Source organism: Rhipicephalus microplus, chromosome X, assembly GCF_043290135.1.
Source record: "Rhipicephalus microplus isolate Deutch F79 chromosome X, USDA_Rmic, whole genome shotgun sequence".
Classification (NCBI taxonomy): domain Eukaryota; kingdom Metazoa; phylum Arthropoda; class Arachnida; order Ixodida; family Ixodidae; genus Rhipicephalus; species Rhipicephalus microplus.
In genome coordinates, this window is record NC_134710.1 from 234593294 (window position 1) to 234610445 (window position 17152).

General features: G+C 45.7%; 3 protein-coding genes across 5 annotated transcripts in view; all 3 read right to left on the reverse strand.

Moving 5' to 3' along the window:
• The window catches only part of LOC119187785 (influenza virus NS1A-binding protein homolog), a 76298-nt gene extending 73870 nt beyond the window's left edge, over window positions 1-2428 (reverse strand). Inside the window, exons 1-2 of the mRNA XM_037435865.2 lie at window positions 2221-2428; window positions 1734-1870 (exon numbers count right to left, since the gene is read on the reverse strand). The gene's annotated coding sequence lies outside the window, so the exon portion shown is untranslated. The remainder of the gene's footprint in view (window positions 1-1733; window positions 1871-2220) is intronic.
• A 782-nt stretch (window positions 2429-3210) lies between these two features.
• LOC119187765 (RPA-interacting protein A) lies at window positions 3211-4162 on the reverse strand. The gene has a single exon (XM_037435842.2). The coding sequence runs from the start codon at window positions 4055-4057 to the stop codon at window positions 3377-3379; it is 681 nt and encodes a 226-aa protein (XP_037291739.1). The 5' UTR covers window positions 4058-4162; the 3' UTR covers window positions 3211-3376.
• Window positions 4163-9624: 5462 nt separating this feature from the next.
• On the reverse strand, window positions 9625-14139 carry LOC142776018 (uncharacterized). 3 transcript variants are annotated; one of them, XR_012887233.1, is made up of 7 exons: window positions 14032-14139; window positions 12997-13126; window positions 12692-12867; window positions 12047-12106; window positions 11881-11985; window positions 11712-11825; window positions 11349-11422 (listed from the first exon to the last, which is right to left on the reverse strand). XR_012887233.1 is itself a non-coding variant. In XM_075878815.1 (6 exons), the coding sequence occupies exons 1-6, from the start codon at window positions 14045-14047 to the stop codon at window positions 11049-11051; spliced, it is 915 nt and encodes a 304-aa protein (XP_075734930.1). In that variant the 5' UTR covers window positions 14048-14138; the 3' UTR covers window positions 9625-11048. The 3 variants fall into 3 exon arrangements, 1 of the variants encoding a protein (XP_075734930.1); XM_075878815.1 differs by lacking the exon at window positions 12047-12106 and having other exon boundaries at window positions 9625-11422; window positions 14032-14138; XR_012887232.1 differs by lacking the exon at window positions 12047-12106 and having other exon boundaries at window positions 11712-11985.
• Window positions 14140-17152: the final 3013 nt, after the last annotated feature.

Sequence of the window (17152 nt, forward strand, 5' to 3'; positions counted from 1 at the left end):
CATGTGCATTGATTGCTTGCTTTATAACATTTCAAAATTAGTCCCCAATAAATTCAGAATCATATTTCCCATGATGCGTCAAGGCCTGAAATAAAATTTGCCACTGTCATTTTTGCTGTAGCCTTGGGCCCAGCATGGCCATATCGTCAATATTTTGTGAACAATGAGCTTCTTCACGATATAATTTTCATTGTGATCTATACAGACGACATGATAAAAAGTCGCATCCCTTTTCACAAGACTCAAAAAAAAAAAATGAATCTGGGCCAAAATGGGTCAAGCGATCATACGTATCAGTTTCACCCAGTTAACCAGTATTGCTTGTGTGTTCAAACATGCATAATTTGTATTGCCGGACTCTTTGTGTATCAGCAGCTCTGTTGAGACAGAGCAGCGGACCCACTTTTAGATGTTAATTTTAGCCTCTGCTGGAGCCACTCTGTCAGCAGCCACCATTTTCGGTGCTGCCTTTTCATTAGCTTCCTTGAAGACTAAAGGCAAATCGCATGCGTCAACTGAAAGCGAAAAATTCTCTCGCAACTTTCGATAAGGGCCAAACCTCATAAGCGCGAAAATGCACGCGACAGCGACGAGCGACGAAACAGGGCGTTCGCGCGAGTGTCGCGTGCTCGTTTTCGCGCGATCGCTCGGTTCTCCAGATTTGGAAACCGTCGCTCATCGCCCGGAAGTGCTGGGCTCAAGCAGCCAATAGCGAAATACCGGAAAAGACAAAGACTACATAGGTGCACGTGACCCTGCCCGAGTCACGTATGCGCAACAAGAAATAACGCAATGTTTATTACGCATGTGCATATAAAAAGAGCTGCAAGGCAATAATAAACACTTTCCGTTTCATTACACAACAATATATCTTATTTTTAAATTGCATACCGCTCGCTACGCGGTTTTCTTGGTGCGAGTAGACGGCCTCATGCCAGCAACAGTGGAATTCGCTCGCCGAAGCCGTCGCGTGAATGAGGTTTGCCTGCGCTAGCGACTGATCGCGCGAGGCCGATCTACGTCGCGTCGCTCGTCGCTGTCGCGTGCATTTTCGCGCTTATGAGGTTTGGCCCTAATTGTCGGGGGTTTAACGTTCCAAAACCACTCAATGATTATGAGAGACGCAGTAGTGGAGGCTCCGAAATTTCGACCATTTGTGGTTATTTAACATGCACCTAAATGCTAAGCAAACGGGCCGCCAACATTTTCGCCTCAATCGAAAAAGCCGCCGCCGGGATTCGATCCCGCGACCTGCGGGTCAGCAGCAGAGTGCCTAAGCCACTAGACCACCGTGACGGGTCGCGATTTTCGGTAGTGCCTTTTACTCATGTTATCAGTTCCAACAGTACAATCAGGTGTACTTAAAATTAATTCACTCACGGAAAGCTTACGCTGCGAATAAATTCGACGCACTAACGAAAAAAGGAAAGCCTGACGTGGCCGACGAAGTTACATGCGGATTCGTCGCCGCGGTAACAAAAAAGGTTGTATGCAGCAAGAGTATATGCGACAATTAATTATAGAAAGCCCAGAGCCCCAGGAGGGAAAATTGATCTTGATACATAATGGCGCTTTCGACCGCGAGAAAACGAAAGGAAGATGGGCGTCCCATCTTCGTAGTCGTGTACATCACCAAAACAGCAAAACAACAGAGTCGAGTGGGCAGCACTGCTATGACATTTCAGCGAGAAACGACACGCATGAGCAATCGTTACACAAGGAGCACAACAGACCTTGATGGGGGATGGCTTGTCGGACAGCAGCCGTCATAAGAACACGTGCATGCCTTGCAGCGAAGTGACTCGGCAGGAGGTGTTCGGAAATGGTGGCAGCCTAGCCTGATGACCGCGAACAGATTCTCGCCTCTTAACTGCACAGATGAAAATTAAACACTATAAAATCAGTTCAAAGCGACGTAGATGTCATAAGCGGCTTTTTCCGACTTAATGTTCACGCAAAAAAAAAAAATATCAAATGCACTGCTAAACCTAACCCGGCACGCGCCACAGGCGGCTTCCACCCTCACGAGCGAGAACAGGACGTGCGGGAGCGCGAGGCAAATCATGCTACTAGCCCTATGCTGATATTCATCGGCAACGCGAAGCGTTACAAATAGTCCACCCCAATCTACTGAAAACAATTCAAGATGGTACCACCTAGTTCACGAATGCGAACATGTCCGTTTCGGTGCAAAAATCGCGTAACACGCCGGTAGCTTACCTGCGAGGATGACTTTACAGCCACACGATGGCACAGGCTCCGGGCAAAGGCTGTCTACAAAAGAGATGTTATATTCACTCGATTCCTACGCTTGGACGAAACGCAGTTGTTTCACCAGCACCACCAGCCGCAGTGAGAATTCGCGAAGCGCATGGAGACGAAGGGACATTAGAAAGCGCGAGCCACGGGAGCGTGAGCAAAGGAGCTGGCCGCGCTGGCTTATCCTAACAACACAGTGACGTCACATAGCAACCAATCAGGAAGCATTGTAGGTACGAGCTCTTCCGCGCGAATATAGCGCCTTGGGATATTCTAGGCGAATCTGGCTGGCCAGAGAACACCCAGGAGAACACCCATGTCTGACTTATTCGATGTCGCCGTGGCCTAAATGCAATTGCTGTATTAACGACAATAAATGATCTACGCCATTTTCACACGTGTTGAGCGTTTTCAGGAATGCATTAGTTGATATTATCCGGTTATTCTTGTCATATGAAACCGAATTCTCATGGAATGAGTAGCGACATCTCCCGTAGCCATATCGACGCTCTAGTTCACAGCAATACCGTACACAAGAGACTGTACAGAAGACCAACTACCCCGGTTAGCATTTCACTTTCAGCGCTTCTCATAAAACTGGTAGCGTTAATACAGAATACAAAATGTGTTATGATCTTGAAAACGAATGTAAAAAAAACTGGCATTTAAAATCCATAATAAAGAAGTGCCGCCACCTATGAGTTGCTGTGATAAACGCCTTTTAGTTCGTCCGTCAAGTTGTTGGTAGATGGCACTACCAACGCAACAACCTTGGACATGACTTTGGAGCGATGGATATTTAGTTTACGCCTACGCACATGCAAATTGCCTATTTCTGACACCAAGCTAAGTGACCGGGCACTGCACTCACTTTTACAGCGGGCAGCACTAACACAAAAATGACTTAGCGGCGACGCGACGTAGCTTGAAAAGAGAAGAAAATTCGTGCAATAGCGAATCTCAAAAAACTTTTTACTGAATGACACAATTTTGTACATCGCGGACAGAAACACATTCACTTAACATGGCTTACGTAATGCCACAGTAACATTATATTTTTACGTTCTTCAGGTCCAAGGAAACACTGAATTGCGCATCGTCCAACAGAGCAGAAGATTCAGAGCACGCTGCTCATGAAGTCGCAGTAGTTACAAAGGCACAGTAAGGCAGGTTCAGATGCTGCGATCATTGAAAAAGTTGGAGACGATGGGCAACGTGACGAATGAGACTCAATAACGCGCTCGACACACAGCCGGACTTCTGTCAAAGACAGTGCAGTATGGATCATTAGTCCGCAAGCACAAGTTATGCGGCCTTCTTTCTTGTCCAAATCGTTTCTGAGGCAGACGGGACATACCACAACATCACTGCTCCACATGTGTACAGCAGCATCCACTTCCTGACTTTGCAATGCCAGCACGCTTTCGTACTGCTTCCAAATGTTGTATTCCTCCTCCAGCAACGCAGCAAAAGTCTCTTCCATTAGCAGTTCGTTCAATTCAGTTTCGTCCCAGGGTACTTCAGCAGTCGCACTTTCTTGACTCCTGGCTATAGAGTTCGCAGACGACGCACCTCGAAATATGTCCAGCTCCTGCCGAACAACTTCTGTAACCGAGCGACGGAGCTGTTGCTCGCTGTGACATGCATCCCCGGTACTTCTGAAGGAGTCGAACAAGGCTTGCCTTCCTTTTCGAAGCCTCTCCCTGCACTGGTTTCGATACGTTTCTTTCCAAGGCGGTGTTTTGGACTTGTAAAGAATCTGGTGCCGCGACAACACCGACGCACAAGGAGACGCCATAATGCCTTATTGATTCGTAAATACCACGCAGGAATGTGGTAAATACGCACACGCTTGGCCACGGAGGCGTTGGCTTGGCGCGCTTGACTAGACTGCTCGACTGCAATTGGATCGCATGCAGGCCACTAAAATTAATTCATGTATTTGTGACAACGTTCTGATTGTATTTTAATTTAAAAATAAGTTGAAAATTATTGTTTATTTTATTATAAATAACTTTATATAAATATACGTGAAAGTTTTCTGGAAGAATTTAGGCAGGTTTTGGGCTAGCAGACGCCGAAAAGGTAAGATACGCGCTCGGCGCCACCTTTGTGAGGACACTAGGTGTTCTGTGAGGACACGACAGATTGCAATGTGGGCGCTTGAGGACGGCGCCTTCGCTTGTCATTACGCATTGCGTTATGTTCTAAAACCTGTTCCGCCTTGCGAGATGAAGTGTTTACGAGTGGCGGCGAGTGTTTGAAGCTACTGTTCATCGCTTTTGTTATGTTTCCCGCGAAGCTTATTCCTCATGTGAACAACGCGGTGAACTGCAGACTGCGTCGTGCACATGCCTCAAAAGTTATGTACTACACGTTTGCACACACGCATAGAGATAACTTTGGAGTTATTATTATTATTTTTTTTTCGTAGTAGTCGAGACCTTGGTAGTCGTTTGTGGAGCCGTTCCTGCTTTCTGTGCACTTAGCGAAGACGATTGGGGTCGAACTAGCTCGCTTCGTCGTATGTTTGGCGTATGTTTGTGTGCGTGAACCTCTTAAAACCTCTGTCCTGACTTCTCGATTGATCTTCGAAGGTGATAGAAGGCCCTAGATCGCGACTGTTGGTGATGCTCGCTGGTCGCGAGCGGCGTAACGGACCCACTTCAATTTATTCGCAACTTTGTAGTTGTTTTGTGCTTTCACCGCCTAGAGGAAGCGCTAGTGCAAGTCCAACATGGCTGTGGTTTGGGGGATCGCGCAGCCGGCAGCCGCCGCCGGTGTGCCCGTCACTTCGAACTGCGTAGTATTTTCAGCTGCAGCCACCGTGTTGTCAAGGCTTTGCTGAGAAGGTCACTGACTCTAGCATGTGTTATATTCGACACGGCGTGTTGAGAAACGCGTATGCGGCGTATATTGAAGGAAAAGAAGTTTTGAGTGCTGGGCACGTCGTCTGCTGCGGTGTGAAGGAATGCACGTACGTAGAGCTTTGTGAACGCTGCTCGTTCACATGCAAGCTGTTACTGTACACATACCGAACGCGAAACTACGTATGTACACATGACGTCCTCATGCGTCCTGCGGGACACAAATGTTTCGTCCGTCGTCACAAGCAAGAACACTGCACAACCTTCAATGATTTGCAAGGCGTTCGTCATGGCTCTGCTTTGTTTTTGTACCCAAACGCAATTTCGCTGAACACTTCAAATACATAAGCCGCGTCACCCACTACACGACACATCCTAATTTAGGTACTCGTTCTACGCACTGTTGAGGCCCCTTGGCTAACAGAAGGTGTTGCAAACGTTGAACACTGTGTAACTAACAACGGGGCACAGAGAACGGATATTGTCCACCACGGTTCAGTACGAGACTTACCGAGGCGCACCAGCTACACTGCACAACACGTAACCATAGCAACGCCGCCATTAGGTTCAGCTTAAACTTTCCTAATTTAGAAAACTTTATGGCAGGCATAAAGTTGTTTCTTTCCTTCATGCTCTATGGCTTCCAGCGGCAGTGAATAAGGCCGCCCTGACATCATTCCCTGCACACTTTCACGTAGCGCAGCGGCTAGGCAAGCCCTCTCCTCTCATTCTTCCCTCAATGCAGGGCTCACTTTTCTCTTCCTTTCTGCTCTCAAAAACTACCCCCTCCCTCCCCCCGAGCACAGCCCTCCTGCCTGCCGCATCAGTAGCCACACAGTCGTTTGCTCCACCAGGCAGCTTTGGTGTCGGAGTAGTCGCTCAACTGAAACCCGCTCAATGGGACTAAAAGAAATTTCATCTTTACAGGCAAGTAAGAAAAGTCGCAGTACCAAATGGCAGTTTTCCTGATAAAAGATCAGGTTACATATCCAAAGCGGCTAATAATCAACAAATTTTTAATTAAAGAAGCCATTACGTTTTGAAAAAAGTGCGTGCAAGTTAGGTGTGTAACGGGTGCATGCTTGACGGCCGCATTTTTGTAGGTTGGCCGGCGACGTGTACACTCCACAAGCATTTAACGATTAGGTTTAGTTGCCATTGCTACGGCCTCATCAAGTGTGATGCCCAAGGGACGGCTTTCAGCTCTCCCATAGTAGAGTACCGAGTACTCTAAATCATTATTCACTATTTCTAAACATGAGCATCGGGACGACACACTGCGGTCCCGTAAACGAGTACGAAGTACTCGAAATCATAGAGAAATAAAACAAAAGGTTAAGAGTGGACACTCCCGTAGACGCCAGCGGCCCAATCGACCCTAGCACACCTGGTGGTTGGTGAGAGCAAGTGGCGTGCGCTTCCTGTTTCGGTTTAACTGGCGCAAATTCTGAATTACTTTGCGTAACCGACGTTTGGCTATGACGAAAGTTCATGATTTCAGACCACTTTTCATCGCCCAAATGGATAGTTTTTGTAGGTCGTTTTGATTTATCGATTCCCTGTTTTGTTTAGTGGTTCGTGCGAATTGGTCGTGACGCAATTTTTATTTCGATTAGGTGATAATAAAAAGAGATGCAGGTAATAATTCACTACGGTTTTATTCATCGCGCTTGTGTTTTTCTTTTGGAACAAGTGATCAATGTATATATCAGTCAAAGAGACAGAGTATCCACAATGTTATATTCAAAGGCAAGGTAGAGTCTGAGAATATAAAAAGCACAATATGACAAAGGTAGACAACAAATGCATCTCGCCTTACAAATAAATTGTAACAAATACAGAGAGAACACAGACAATGCACACATCGCTAGAGTTGGCAGAAGCCGAGAAGCTGGTGAAGTATGACACACCGGGCCAGTGGGTAAGTAAGGATCTATGGCAAAAACACAGCACACAATGCTGATGAAGAAGGAAGAAGTGACATATACAGAGTCAATTGGCAGAGGTCTAGAAATTAGATTTTCTTCGATTATGGCTTTCAACTGGCAAAAGTCTAGCATAAGCACTGACTTCGAAAACGTAACGCTGTCTGAAGCACCAAAAGTCATTTGAGATCTACCATCGTCAGCTCCTGGTCCAGATGGAATCACAGTTCCTATGATTAAAATTTTATTCAAGCTATCCCCCGGCGACGTCCTCAATCTTATAAACTACTCTTTAAAGAATGCCTGGATACCATATGACTGGAAAATATCTAAGGTAATCCCATTAATAAAAAAGCAAGGATTAGGTTTTACCATAGAAAATATCAGACCCATCTCGCTAACTTCGAACATGGTGAAACTCATAGAGAGGGTTCTAAAGGGCCGAATAAACTCTTGAATGACGAATAAGGTCATATTAAAGCCAAATCAAATTGGTTTTCGTTGTGAATGCTCAATTTGGTGCGCCCATGCGGATTTAGAGAGTCGAATACAGCTTGCTCGTAAAAGGAAACAGTACGCCGCATTAGTAACTCTCGACATAGCTAAAGCGTACGACAGTGTCGAGCACTCTATTCTACTGACCACCTTGCAGAGTCTAAAGTTTCCACAGTATATTACTGAGTGGATAGCAGAATTCCTAAAATCAAGGGAATTGTATTGCGTGAAGGATGGCTGTTGTTCGCATAAACTCAAACAGAAACGTGGTGTTCCCCAAGGGTCCGTCCTATCTCCAGCATTATTCAATATACTGATGAGCTCTATTCCAATTGTTCAGGATGTCAGTGTCTACATTTATGCAGATGATATCGCGTTCTTCGCTGCAGAGAGCGACATTCACTCACTACATAAAAAACTGCAAAGATATATTAATACACTAGAAATTTGGTTGCAATCCATTTCATTGTCATTGAACATCAGTAAAAGTGCGCTCTTGGTGTTTCCAATAGCAGATACAGTTTCAATTTCTGTATTGTATAATCGGGAACCTATTCCACAAGTTGATTCAGTCAAGTACTTAGGAATGATTTATAATGAAAAGCTAAATTGGAGCCCACACATTGAATATATAACTGTAAAGGCACGACGGGCGTTAGGTTTATTACGCAGGTTAAGCAACAGAAAATACGGGCTGCGCAGACACACGATGTTAATGATATATAAAATGTATGTGCGACCAATATTGGAATTTGGGTGTGTATTATTCTCGGGGGCCACTGGTTATAAAATTAAACCGCTAGTAATGTTAGAGCGAGAAGCCCTGCGAATATACCTGGGACTTCCCAGGTTCGTGGCGAATAATGTATTGTATCAAGAAGCACGATTGCTAACACTCCTCTGTCGATTCCGCATTCTAAAGGTTCAAACCTTCTTAAACTTCTACAAAGTACCGGCGCGAAGATCAGAGTACGCATTTATCAGCGACCCTGACTCTTTCTTGCACATTGGCCTCGATTTTATACCCCTCAGATAATTTTCGTTAAAAAAAAAACTAGATTGCATAAATGTAGACATTAGAACAGTAATTGAAACCTAATTCCTCAACCATCAACATTAGAATAGAGTAAAGCCAAGTTGCAATCTCTTAGATTTTTGACCACTACATTAAACGATTACTTGGTACATGCAGAAACAAAAAATGTAATAGCTACAGATGCTTCTGTCAACAATGAAAAGGCAGGCGTAGGAATTGCGTCCGATTTCCTCGGCTGGTCTTTTTCAGTAAGGCTTCCAGATTTCACTCCTATAATTGAAGCCGAGCTAGTAGCTATTATTTTAGCTCTTCGTAAAATTCCTACGACCGAGACCAGTGCAATCATCCTAACAGACTCACTTTCGGTGTGTGCAGCTCTGACAACCTCTGAACAATCTCGTGCCCTAGCAGCGTTCCACACATTAGCACCGCCGCATTTAAAACTCCTCAAATTAGTGTGGGTCCCAGGTCACTGCGGATTACAATTAAATGAATTGGCAGATGCTTTGGCACGAGCATCACTCGATGGACCAGTAATTTCAGTACTTCCCGAGTTAGAATACTTATCAGGGGTTAGATATAGGAAATTCGCTATTTTTACAGATAGTTTAGAAAATATCACACAATGGACAGATTATCAGCACCTCAAATTTCCATGGAAAGCCCAGTGGAGTCCGTCAAAAAAACTTGAAATTATAATCTCCAGATTCCGGTGCCGTGTCCCCCCATTAAATTTTTATTTACACAGAGCTGGTCTGACACTTTCCCCCCTTTGTCCGTTCTGCGAACGATCAGAAACTATTGAACATTATTTTGGCTCATGTCGTAACTAAGCATTAATTAGGAAAAGACTTTTAGATATTCCATTTGCGAAGCTAGGTTTAAATTTAACCACAAAAAATGTTCTATCTTTTGGTGGCTCTGTTTTGGGAAATTTCCACAGAGATGCATTCGATGCGGTGTGTAATTTCATTCAAGACTCTAAACGTTTGTCAACATAAAGCCCACGTTAACAGATACCCCCCCTCCCCCCCCCCCCCAAAAAAAAAACTGGTCGAAAAGTAATTTTCAATTCTGGATAAATCCGTGACATACCAAATTAATCGTGTTCGGCAAAACCAGCTGTCTGGTCGGCTCCTAAAATCAAGTTGTAGCTATTAGTGTACACTTTGCTGTTGATTCTTTTTTCTCACTATCTAAATCTTTGGTTTCTTTTTTTTTAACTTACTGTCGTCACTATACAACTCCCTCAACCCCCCCCCCTTTTTTTTTTCGTTGTAAGCAATACTGCAGTTATCGTCCATATGAGACTATATGTTCTCTTGGCCAATCCTCCAGAGTGGGTAAGAGCCATGGATTAGAGGATACAAACAAACAAACAAACAGCAATGAAGTCGCGAATCACGCCTGGGGTTAACCGAAATAATGCATAGAAAAAAAGAGCGCACAGAAACCACGCGACACAATATAGCAGAAAGGCAAAGGTGCAGTGTGCTGGCTGTGCTTAAGAACAGCTAGCCCAAAATGAAAAAAAGCAGACTTGATGCCTGCTTGTCCTCAGAAAGGTAGGGCTTTGCAGCTTGCTCACTACGTGAAAGACAAACTTTATGCTACAACACTGACAGGTCTTGTGGCTCTTCTTATGCGTCGCCTCCATCAAAAACTTAAGATCCCAAGTGATTTGCGTCTGGGTGTTGCTGTGACGCTTGCGAGCTAAAATAGATTGTAGTCATCACTTATCCAGAATTGTGGACCTTAATTGGTGCTACGAGAGCGGTATTACAGGGCTAATAAATAGCAGAAGGAAACCACTCTGGCTCATTATTTTTCACAAAGGCTCTACACCGTACGTTATCACTCACAAGCTATATAAAAATAAAATGGCAGCGTCCGCAGCCCCATCAAATGCTACAAGTTTGGGTATTCTTTTGAAAATTTTGATGGGCGAGATGAGGAGGTTGATGAGAAGCTAAAATACGAAAAGCGTGATAACGTGAACCGTGCCCACTTCATACTGTGTTCCTTACCCGCTCGAAGACATTTCAACAAGCGGTTTTGTTATCGATATATTACTTGAGCTGGAGAGATAAAGCATACACAGTGACCAAGCGACCCACATTAAGTGTACAGTTCACCCGCATTTGCTACAAAAATACAGACAGGATACCCAACATTCTTTTTAAGGTTATGCAAATCACTTCGAGCGAATACACAGTGTCCCTACTCCTCATAGCGGGTAACCAAAACAATGTATGCAACGAAGGAGTGGTTAGTCCAGTTGAACTGAATATAAGCATATAAGACTATAATGAAGTCTGCTGTAACGAAGTAATAACATAACAAAGCTATTGCAGGATTCAGCTCAACTCGAATACTTTAGTGTAAACTCGCCGCTAATTGCTAACCTTTGAACTTGTCAAGCTGTATGCCTGAGACTGAAGACTGGAACCTAACCCTATCTAAGTTTCAGTTCACAAAACGCACATGCCAACATAAACGAACCCGGCAAAACATTTTCAGAAACTTCGCGTGACACCCAGCAGAGCAGAAATGAAAATCGCCAACACTTGACAGATGGTGATACAAAACATCGCACACTTTCAGGTGATGTGCAGTGGCCTCAATCATGGCAAGAAAGTGAGATTCAAGTTGTTGTACGTATGCAAAAGCTGCTTCTGATGGCACAGTGAGATTCCCAAAAAGTTTGCTGGGGACGTGGTATGCTTTGAGCATTGTGAAATACTGGTGGGTCCGCTGTGCTGCTACTTTGGCTTGCAGATGTTTAATGGTTTGCTTGTACTTCATTGATGGAGACATTGTCGCTGGCACACAGGAACGCACTGCAATAAACAAAAAATGGATGTAAAAGCGAAGATCAACTAATCCCATACGAGCACTTTCCTCGCTCTTTCAGACCTAAGGTGCACAACTTTCTGTGGTGCAAAGTTTTCGATTCCACTACCTAAAAACAAACCATTCACAATGTTGACATTGCGCAGAAAAAAAAAATAAAAATCACTGAGAGCCCACCCTAAGTGCACACGTAGTGTCCTTTTGAGGATAGTTTCCTCAGAATGTCCTAAACATAAAATAGCACATTAAAAACAGCTGCAATAAAAGCATAGTCACCATTTTCTCTAGGGCACTCAGGCGTGGAGCTGTTGGCGGAGACGTCTTCTGGAGGGTCTTGTGAAGCTTGTTCAGTGCCTCGGACAGTGCTGTCGGAACAATCTTGCGAGTGGCCTGCGGAAGTCTCTATATCAATCCACTCTGGTTTTGAAGTGAACATACAACTTACCGGTCACACAAGTTCCTTTTGTGAGAGCTGAACGACTGGTTAAGGTTTTCTCCGGCAAGACGAAGTCAGCAGAAATTCTTTCACCAGCTACATGGGAGCTGCCACCTGCAGAGGTTTGGTCAACAGTCAATTTGGGCAAAAAAAGAAATTGCGACACTGAACGCACCCTGCTCATCAGGGCACCTCAATGTGTGGGAGCCGCTTTTTGAAGCCTCTACCGCAGGTCCTGAAGAAATGAAATTATGACAATGTGTCAGTAAGAGGCTTAAAATACACAAACTGAAGCTCATACACACCTTGCAGTGCAGCTTTTTCAGTCATGTCACAGTCACTATTTGAAGCGACGCTCAGAGAACGTGCATATATGTGCAGTTGGTACAAGTTACAAAGCTTGTAGCATGGGGAACTTAAACAGCTCTTTCAAATGCATAAATTGGTCGAACGTGGAAGAAAAAGAAGGCACCAACTAGGAAACAAGTAATTTGTGATTTTTGGAATTATCAACAGTGCCAGCTTTTACCGATGAAAGGTATATGTACATGTGCGCTCAGGCTTGAAGATAACGTGAAATAGCCCTTTAAAGTCTTTCAAAACAAGTTGCGCAGGTCAAGAGCATCAAAAAACGACAGAAATGTAAAGCTGCTATTAGGAAGGTAATAGCCCACAATTCACAAAATTTAAGACTTTCCAAGTGTTACTTCTATAGTGAGGCTTCTCCATCGGCTACAAAGATCTTCGTGGTTAACTGTCGCCCCTGATTCAATACAAGTGGCTGCTATTGCACATATTTGAGTTTCAGTCAATCACTTACATGGTGCAGCTGGTTGCACACTGGGAACAGCCATTCTTGTAAGCCTTGTGTGCCCAGGGTCCGTGAAACTTTGAGCAGTAAAATGGTCGCTACAAACCCTGTACGTTGCGTACAATAGGCTGGCCGGCTTACTCAGGAGATCATCGCGTCCAGCATACTGCATCCATGCTTTCATCCTGCATTGGCAATGAACTATCAGATGAAAGGGGAAGTGCTTGAATAGCGATTTTTTATTGTTACCCTCACTGAGCAAGTACGAACAGTAAGCCTAAAGACATGCAAACCATACAAAAGCTTTAACACACCTGCCGTCCCGTGGTATGCGGAAGAAACTCGTCCCAGGCTTTTTGTGGGTTCTGCCATTGTTGAAGCACCACGATACACAGCAGTAGCTGCCGTAGCTTGGACCGCCGGACGGCATGGCATCGGCGTGGTCTGAAAATGTTAGTAAGTGGATGCTTCGCTGTCAAATTACGAAAAAGATATGTGCACGTCATAAGTGTACCAACAAACCCCTTTGAATGATTAGCTAATCGATGCACAATACAAAACCAGTGATACATCTCTGACCCATAAAACTCTGACTTAAAAAGATATACGTCAAGACCAAGTACAAAGATCTTCAGAAGTTTCCAGGCCGCTATCTCTTGTAATGCAATGGTATCGCGGCCTGAGAACTTTAGAACACCTTCCTACGTACGCAGTATTGGGAAGAAAAATCGTAGTTGAAATTTGTGCGGTAAAATTATATTGGAAACGTCAAAAAATTTGTGAGCAGCTTGCACTAGTGGCACAAGGCTAGCGAAGAAACGAAGATGATGGCCACTTGGCTAGTCCAGATTTGCCTCCGGCACACCAAGAATTATTCGTGTTCCGAGCCTTCGGGAAACGCATCGTGAAGCATGCGAGGCCCAGCGAACGCTTTTCAATATTTTGCACCGAGCCACCGAGCCTATGACCTAGCTGCCCAGCTATGCTCAGCGCACAGACGCTCGCGCCCGTGGCAGACGCAGCACGCGTCGCCTCGGCTTGACGCCGTGCCGCCTTTGCTATACTGCATACGTTGCACAATGTTCCCGTCTAGCCGCCGCATAGAGCCACAAACTTTCTTTTTAGCGAACCTCCCAGTCCTTACAAGCTTCAGAAAAAGGTTACAACTGCGTGAATGAGACGCCACGTAAGAAACGAACTCGCACACACGAAGCGCAACGTGTGTGCATCTTTCTATGTTTGTTGCATGGTGTCTTATTCGCCTGTGCGAAACCGTTTTCTGAAAAAAAATGACCCAACAAGCCCAACAACATGTCATTCAACAAGCTTCGCTTGAAAACGTGCCTCACCTGTTATCTCACGCATGAAAACGCCGACGCAGCCGACGTTGACGAAAGCGACGAAAGCTTCTCGCTGTCAGTCATGCATGGGCATGGAGGAAGGAAAAAGGTAAGGAGAGGGCATGCCCAGCCGGCGCAGGGCGTAAAAAGTGTGGCGGAAATGACATCATGGCGGCCATATTCAGACGGCGCAATGGCGGCGTTGTTATGGTTACGTGTTGCGCAGTGGAGCTGGTCTAGCAGTGAGCGGCCGCGGCTGGCGGCGGAATGTGTGCCTCCCCAGGTCTCGTGCTGAGCTGTGGCGGACAATATCTGTGCTCTGCGCCGCGTTATTGGTTACGCAGTGTTCTCCTGGCTGTTACATTACTCTTAGCAACGTTTACAAATCCCTTTGTCCATCACGGGGTTTCAACAGTGCGTAGAACAAGTGCATATCCATGTGTCGTGCGGCGAATGACGCGGATGAAGCAGTTAATGTTCAGCGAAATGGCGTTGGGCACCATGACGAAGCTGAATGACGACGAACGCCTTGCAGGTCAGTGACGGTTGAGCAGTGCTCCTGCTTGTGACAACGGACAACGCTGTTGAGCCCAGCAAGACGCCGTGAGGACCATGTGCACATACGTAGTTTCGTGTTGTGTGTGTACAGTAACAACTTGCATGTGCGTATTAAAACACCTTTTCTGTTCCGCTTGGTACACTCTCCACCAGCACTGCATGTAATCTCAACGTAACAGCAACCACGTTCAACTGTCACTAGCACCGTGCTCAGTCACCACGGTCGCAGTATGCTGACGCCGGTGATTTTCACGCGGAACACGGACACAGTGGCAGGACGCTGCGTCGGCCGCGTGGCGGAATGCAACCGTAGAAGGCGCACGACCGATCATGTTGTCTGTACAGTTGCTGAATTAATGACGTGAAAGCACTCGCCGTTGTCAGTGCATCTAGCGCGCGTTCTCTCGTAGTTGCTTCGTTGTCGGCGAGCTGTTACTCCCTGTTATTACTCGGACGAAGCGATTTCGTTGAAGCTGTCCCGCTGGCTCTGAGTGATGAGCTCAGTTCCATTAGTTTCGGATCGTCACGACACACGCGCTGCGCAGCCCACGTGCTTTCCGAGCCGGAGAGGGAGTCGCGCCTTCTGCTTCGCATTCATATGTAAACAAGAGAGGAGAATTTGCCTACTCAATATGGCCGACTTCCGGCTTCATCGCGGCTTCACAACGAGTGACGTCAGGGCCTCTCCTTACCTTTTCTAGAGTGCCTAGAATATTTCTCCTAGTGTCGTGAACGGGCCGGCCGAGGGGAAATGGTATGCAATACAGCCGCCAGGTGGCAGTACCGCTCTCTGGCGCGCTGCTTTTTCGGCAAGCTGGGGAGGCAGCAAGCCGGAGACGCTTTGTGTTGAAATTGCAGTGGTGGTTTCATGGCTTAGCACGCGATCGCCTTGTTATCCTGCGTTTTCCATGCAGACTGTAAATAAAGCGTGGGAATTTGAACGAAATGTATGCGAGCTCTCTGCCTTGTTGAGATTTTGTGTCCTGCCGTGCCGCCTCTTCATAGATTGGCCGCTCGCGCGTTACCAATGCTACTTTTTAAATTGCGGTAATTAAGGGGTGGCCAACCGGGGGCTCCCAGCGGTACGACTGTTCAACACAAAAAATCACATATTTCTCTCCTCATCCGCGACCACCATTCCCTCCCGTAGGCTGCTGTCGCGACTTTGTTGTCATGTGCAGAATCGCAGGCACTGTACAAACCCTCTCCTCGCAACTTTTTATATATACAATGTATTATGGACACTTACTTTCCCTGCACTCGGTGGCAGGCCTGGACGCACCCACGTTCAAGGGTCATTATCTCTTCGATTGGCCCTTCACGCCTCGAAGTAATCAGAAAAATAAATAATGCCAAAGCAATGACAGTGCGCCAGACGAAACCACTGGCGAACAGGACCCCCTGCGAATGAGTTACCAGCAGTAAGGAAAAACAAACCAATACAAAATGTCAATTTACAATATCAACATTTATTGCAGAAGTCAGTGCCAAGAATTTCTTTACATTTTTCACTTTGGCAGCTCCGAACTCGTAACAGATTCACAATGCCAGATTTCTTAATTACAAAAGCCCCTGTACCAGGAACTTATTTACATTTTTTTACATGAACAGCACTGAACACCTTACTGACACCGCCGCATTTTCAAGAGCTTTTGCTTCTCTCGCTTAGAGGACAGGCTCTTATTTGTTGCTTTCGTGAAGAAGTACAGTCTGGTGAGTGCGTAAAACTTAATAATCGCTGTAGTGAGCTTAGGACCGTGCTCAATGCAGCCAACTTTTTCAAGTTCATGACCCTGAAGAAAAAGCAAGAAGCTAACCAAGCTTTCGGCATGAAGCTTGTTCCGGCTGAAAAACACAGTGAAAGCATTTTCAAGCTTTGTGATGAGCTTTTCAAGAGCGTCTGATGGGTAGAGCAGGCCCCCATGGTTGAACTGATTCGTCAGCGTGGCATTGCAGTTCGATTCTGCTTGCAGAGGCATAATGCAGAGACAAGATGCACAATCGGGGCATGGAAAATTTTTTCAGAGATTTGCGCACAACATAGCCAGCTATATAGAAAATTAGCTGGCTATCGCTCTTTTCTTCTACCATGCCATCATGGTCAAGCAGGGAGGCATGCCTTTCCAGCACTTCTTCAGTGCCTGCGGACATGCTCGTAAAGCTGTGGACTTTTCATTCGCATAAGAATGCACTCCAATATCCACAGTTTGTCATACGACATGTCTCTGGTCGACTTCCGAGTGGCTGCCTGAAAGCAGGTTTTGACAGCAATACGCTGCTTCACTGGCAGACCACTCAACTTTTTTTCTAAAGCAGCCCTGGCAATTTCCATTGTTGACTGCCCGTAGCTCTTCAATGCTCCTTTGCGCCTTAGCCAGCTTCTTCCCGGCCCGGAACAACTGCTCAGACTTCCTAAAAATGCGCTGCTTGAATGTGCCTCTGCGTTTCTTCTTCAGTGTGTTCCGCTGATTTTGAATCAGTCTCCTCAGGTACTTGCACCTCAAGCAAGCTTTCCCATCCTGCATAGTAACCAAGCACTTGGGCGAAAAACATCCGCTTCCGAAACGGACGC

Bases quoted from the DNA above. Each gene is read 5' to 3' on its own strand.
- LOC119187765 (XM_037435842.2), bottom strand. From the start codon at position 4,057: ATGGCGTCTCCTTGTGCGTCGGTGTTGTCGCGGCACCAGATTCTTTAC.
- LOC142776018 (XM_075878815.1), bottom strand. The intron at 11,826-11,880 runs GTAAGTTGTATG...AGACTTCCGCAG, and splicing joins AAAAGGAACTTGTGTGACCG to GCCACTCGCAAGATTGTTCC. The intron at 11,423-11,711 runs GTGACTATGCTT...TGTTTATTGCAG, and splicing joins TGAGTGCCCTAGAGAAAATG to TGCGTTCCTGTGTGCCAGCG.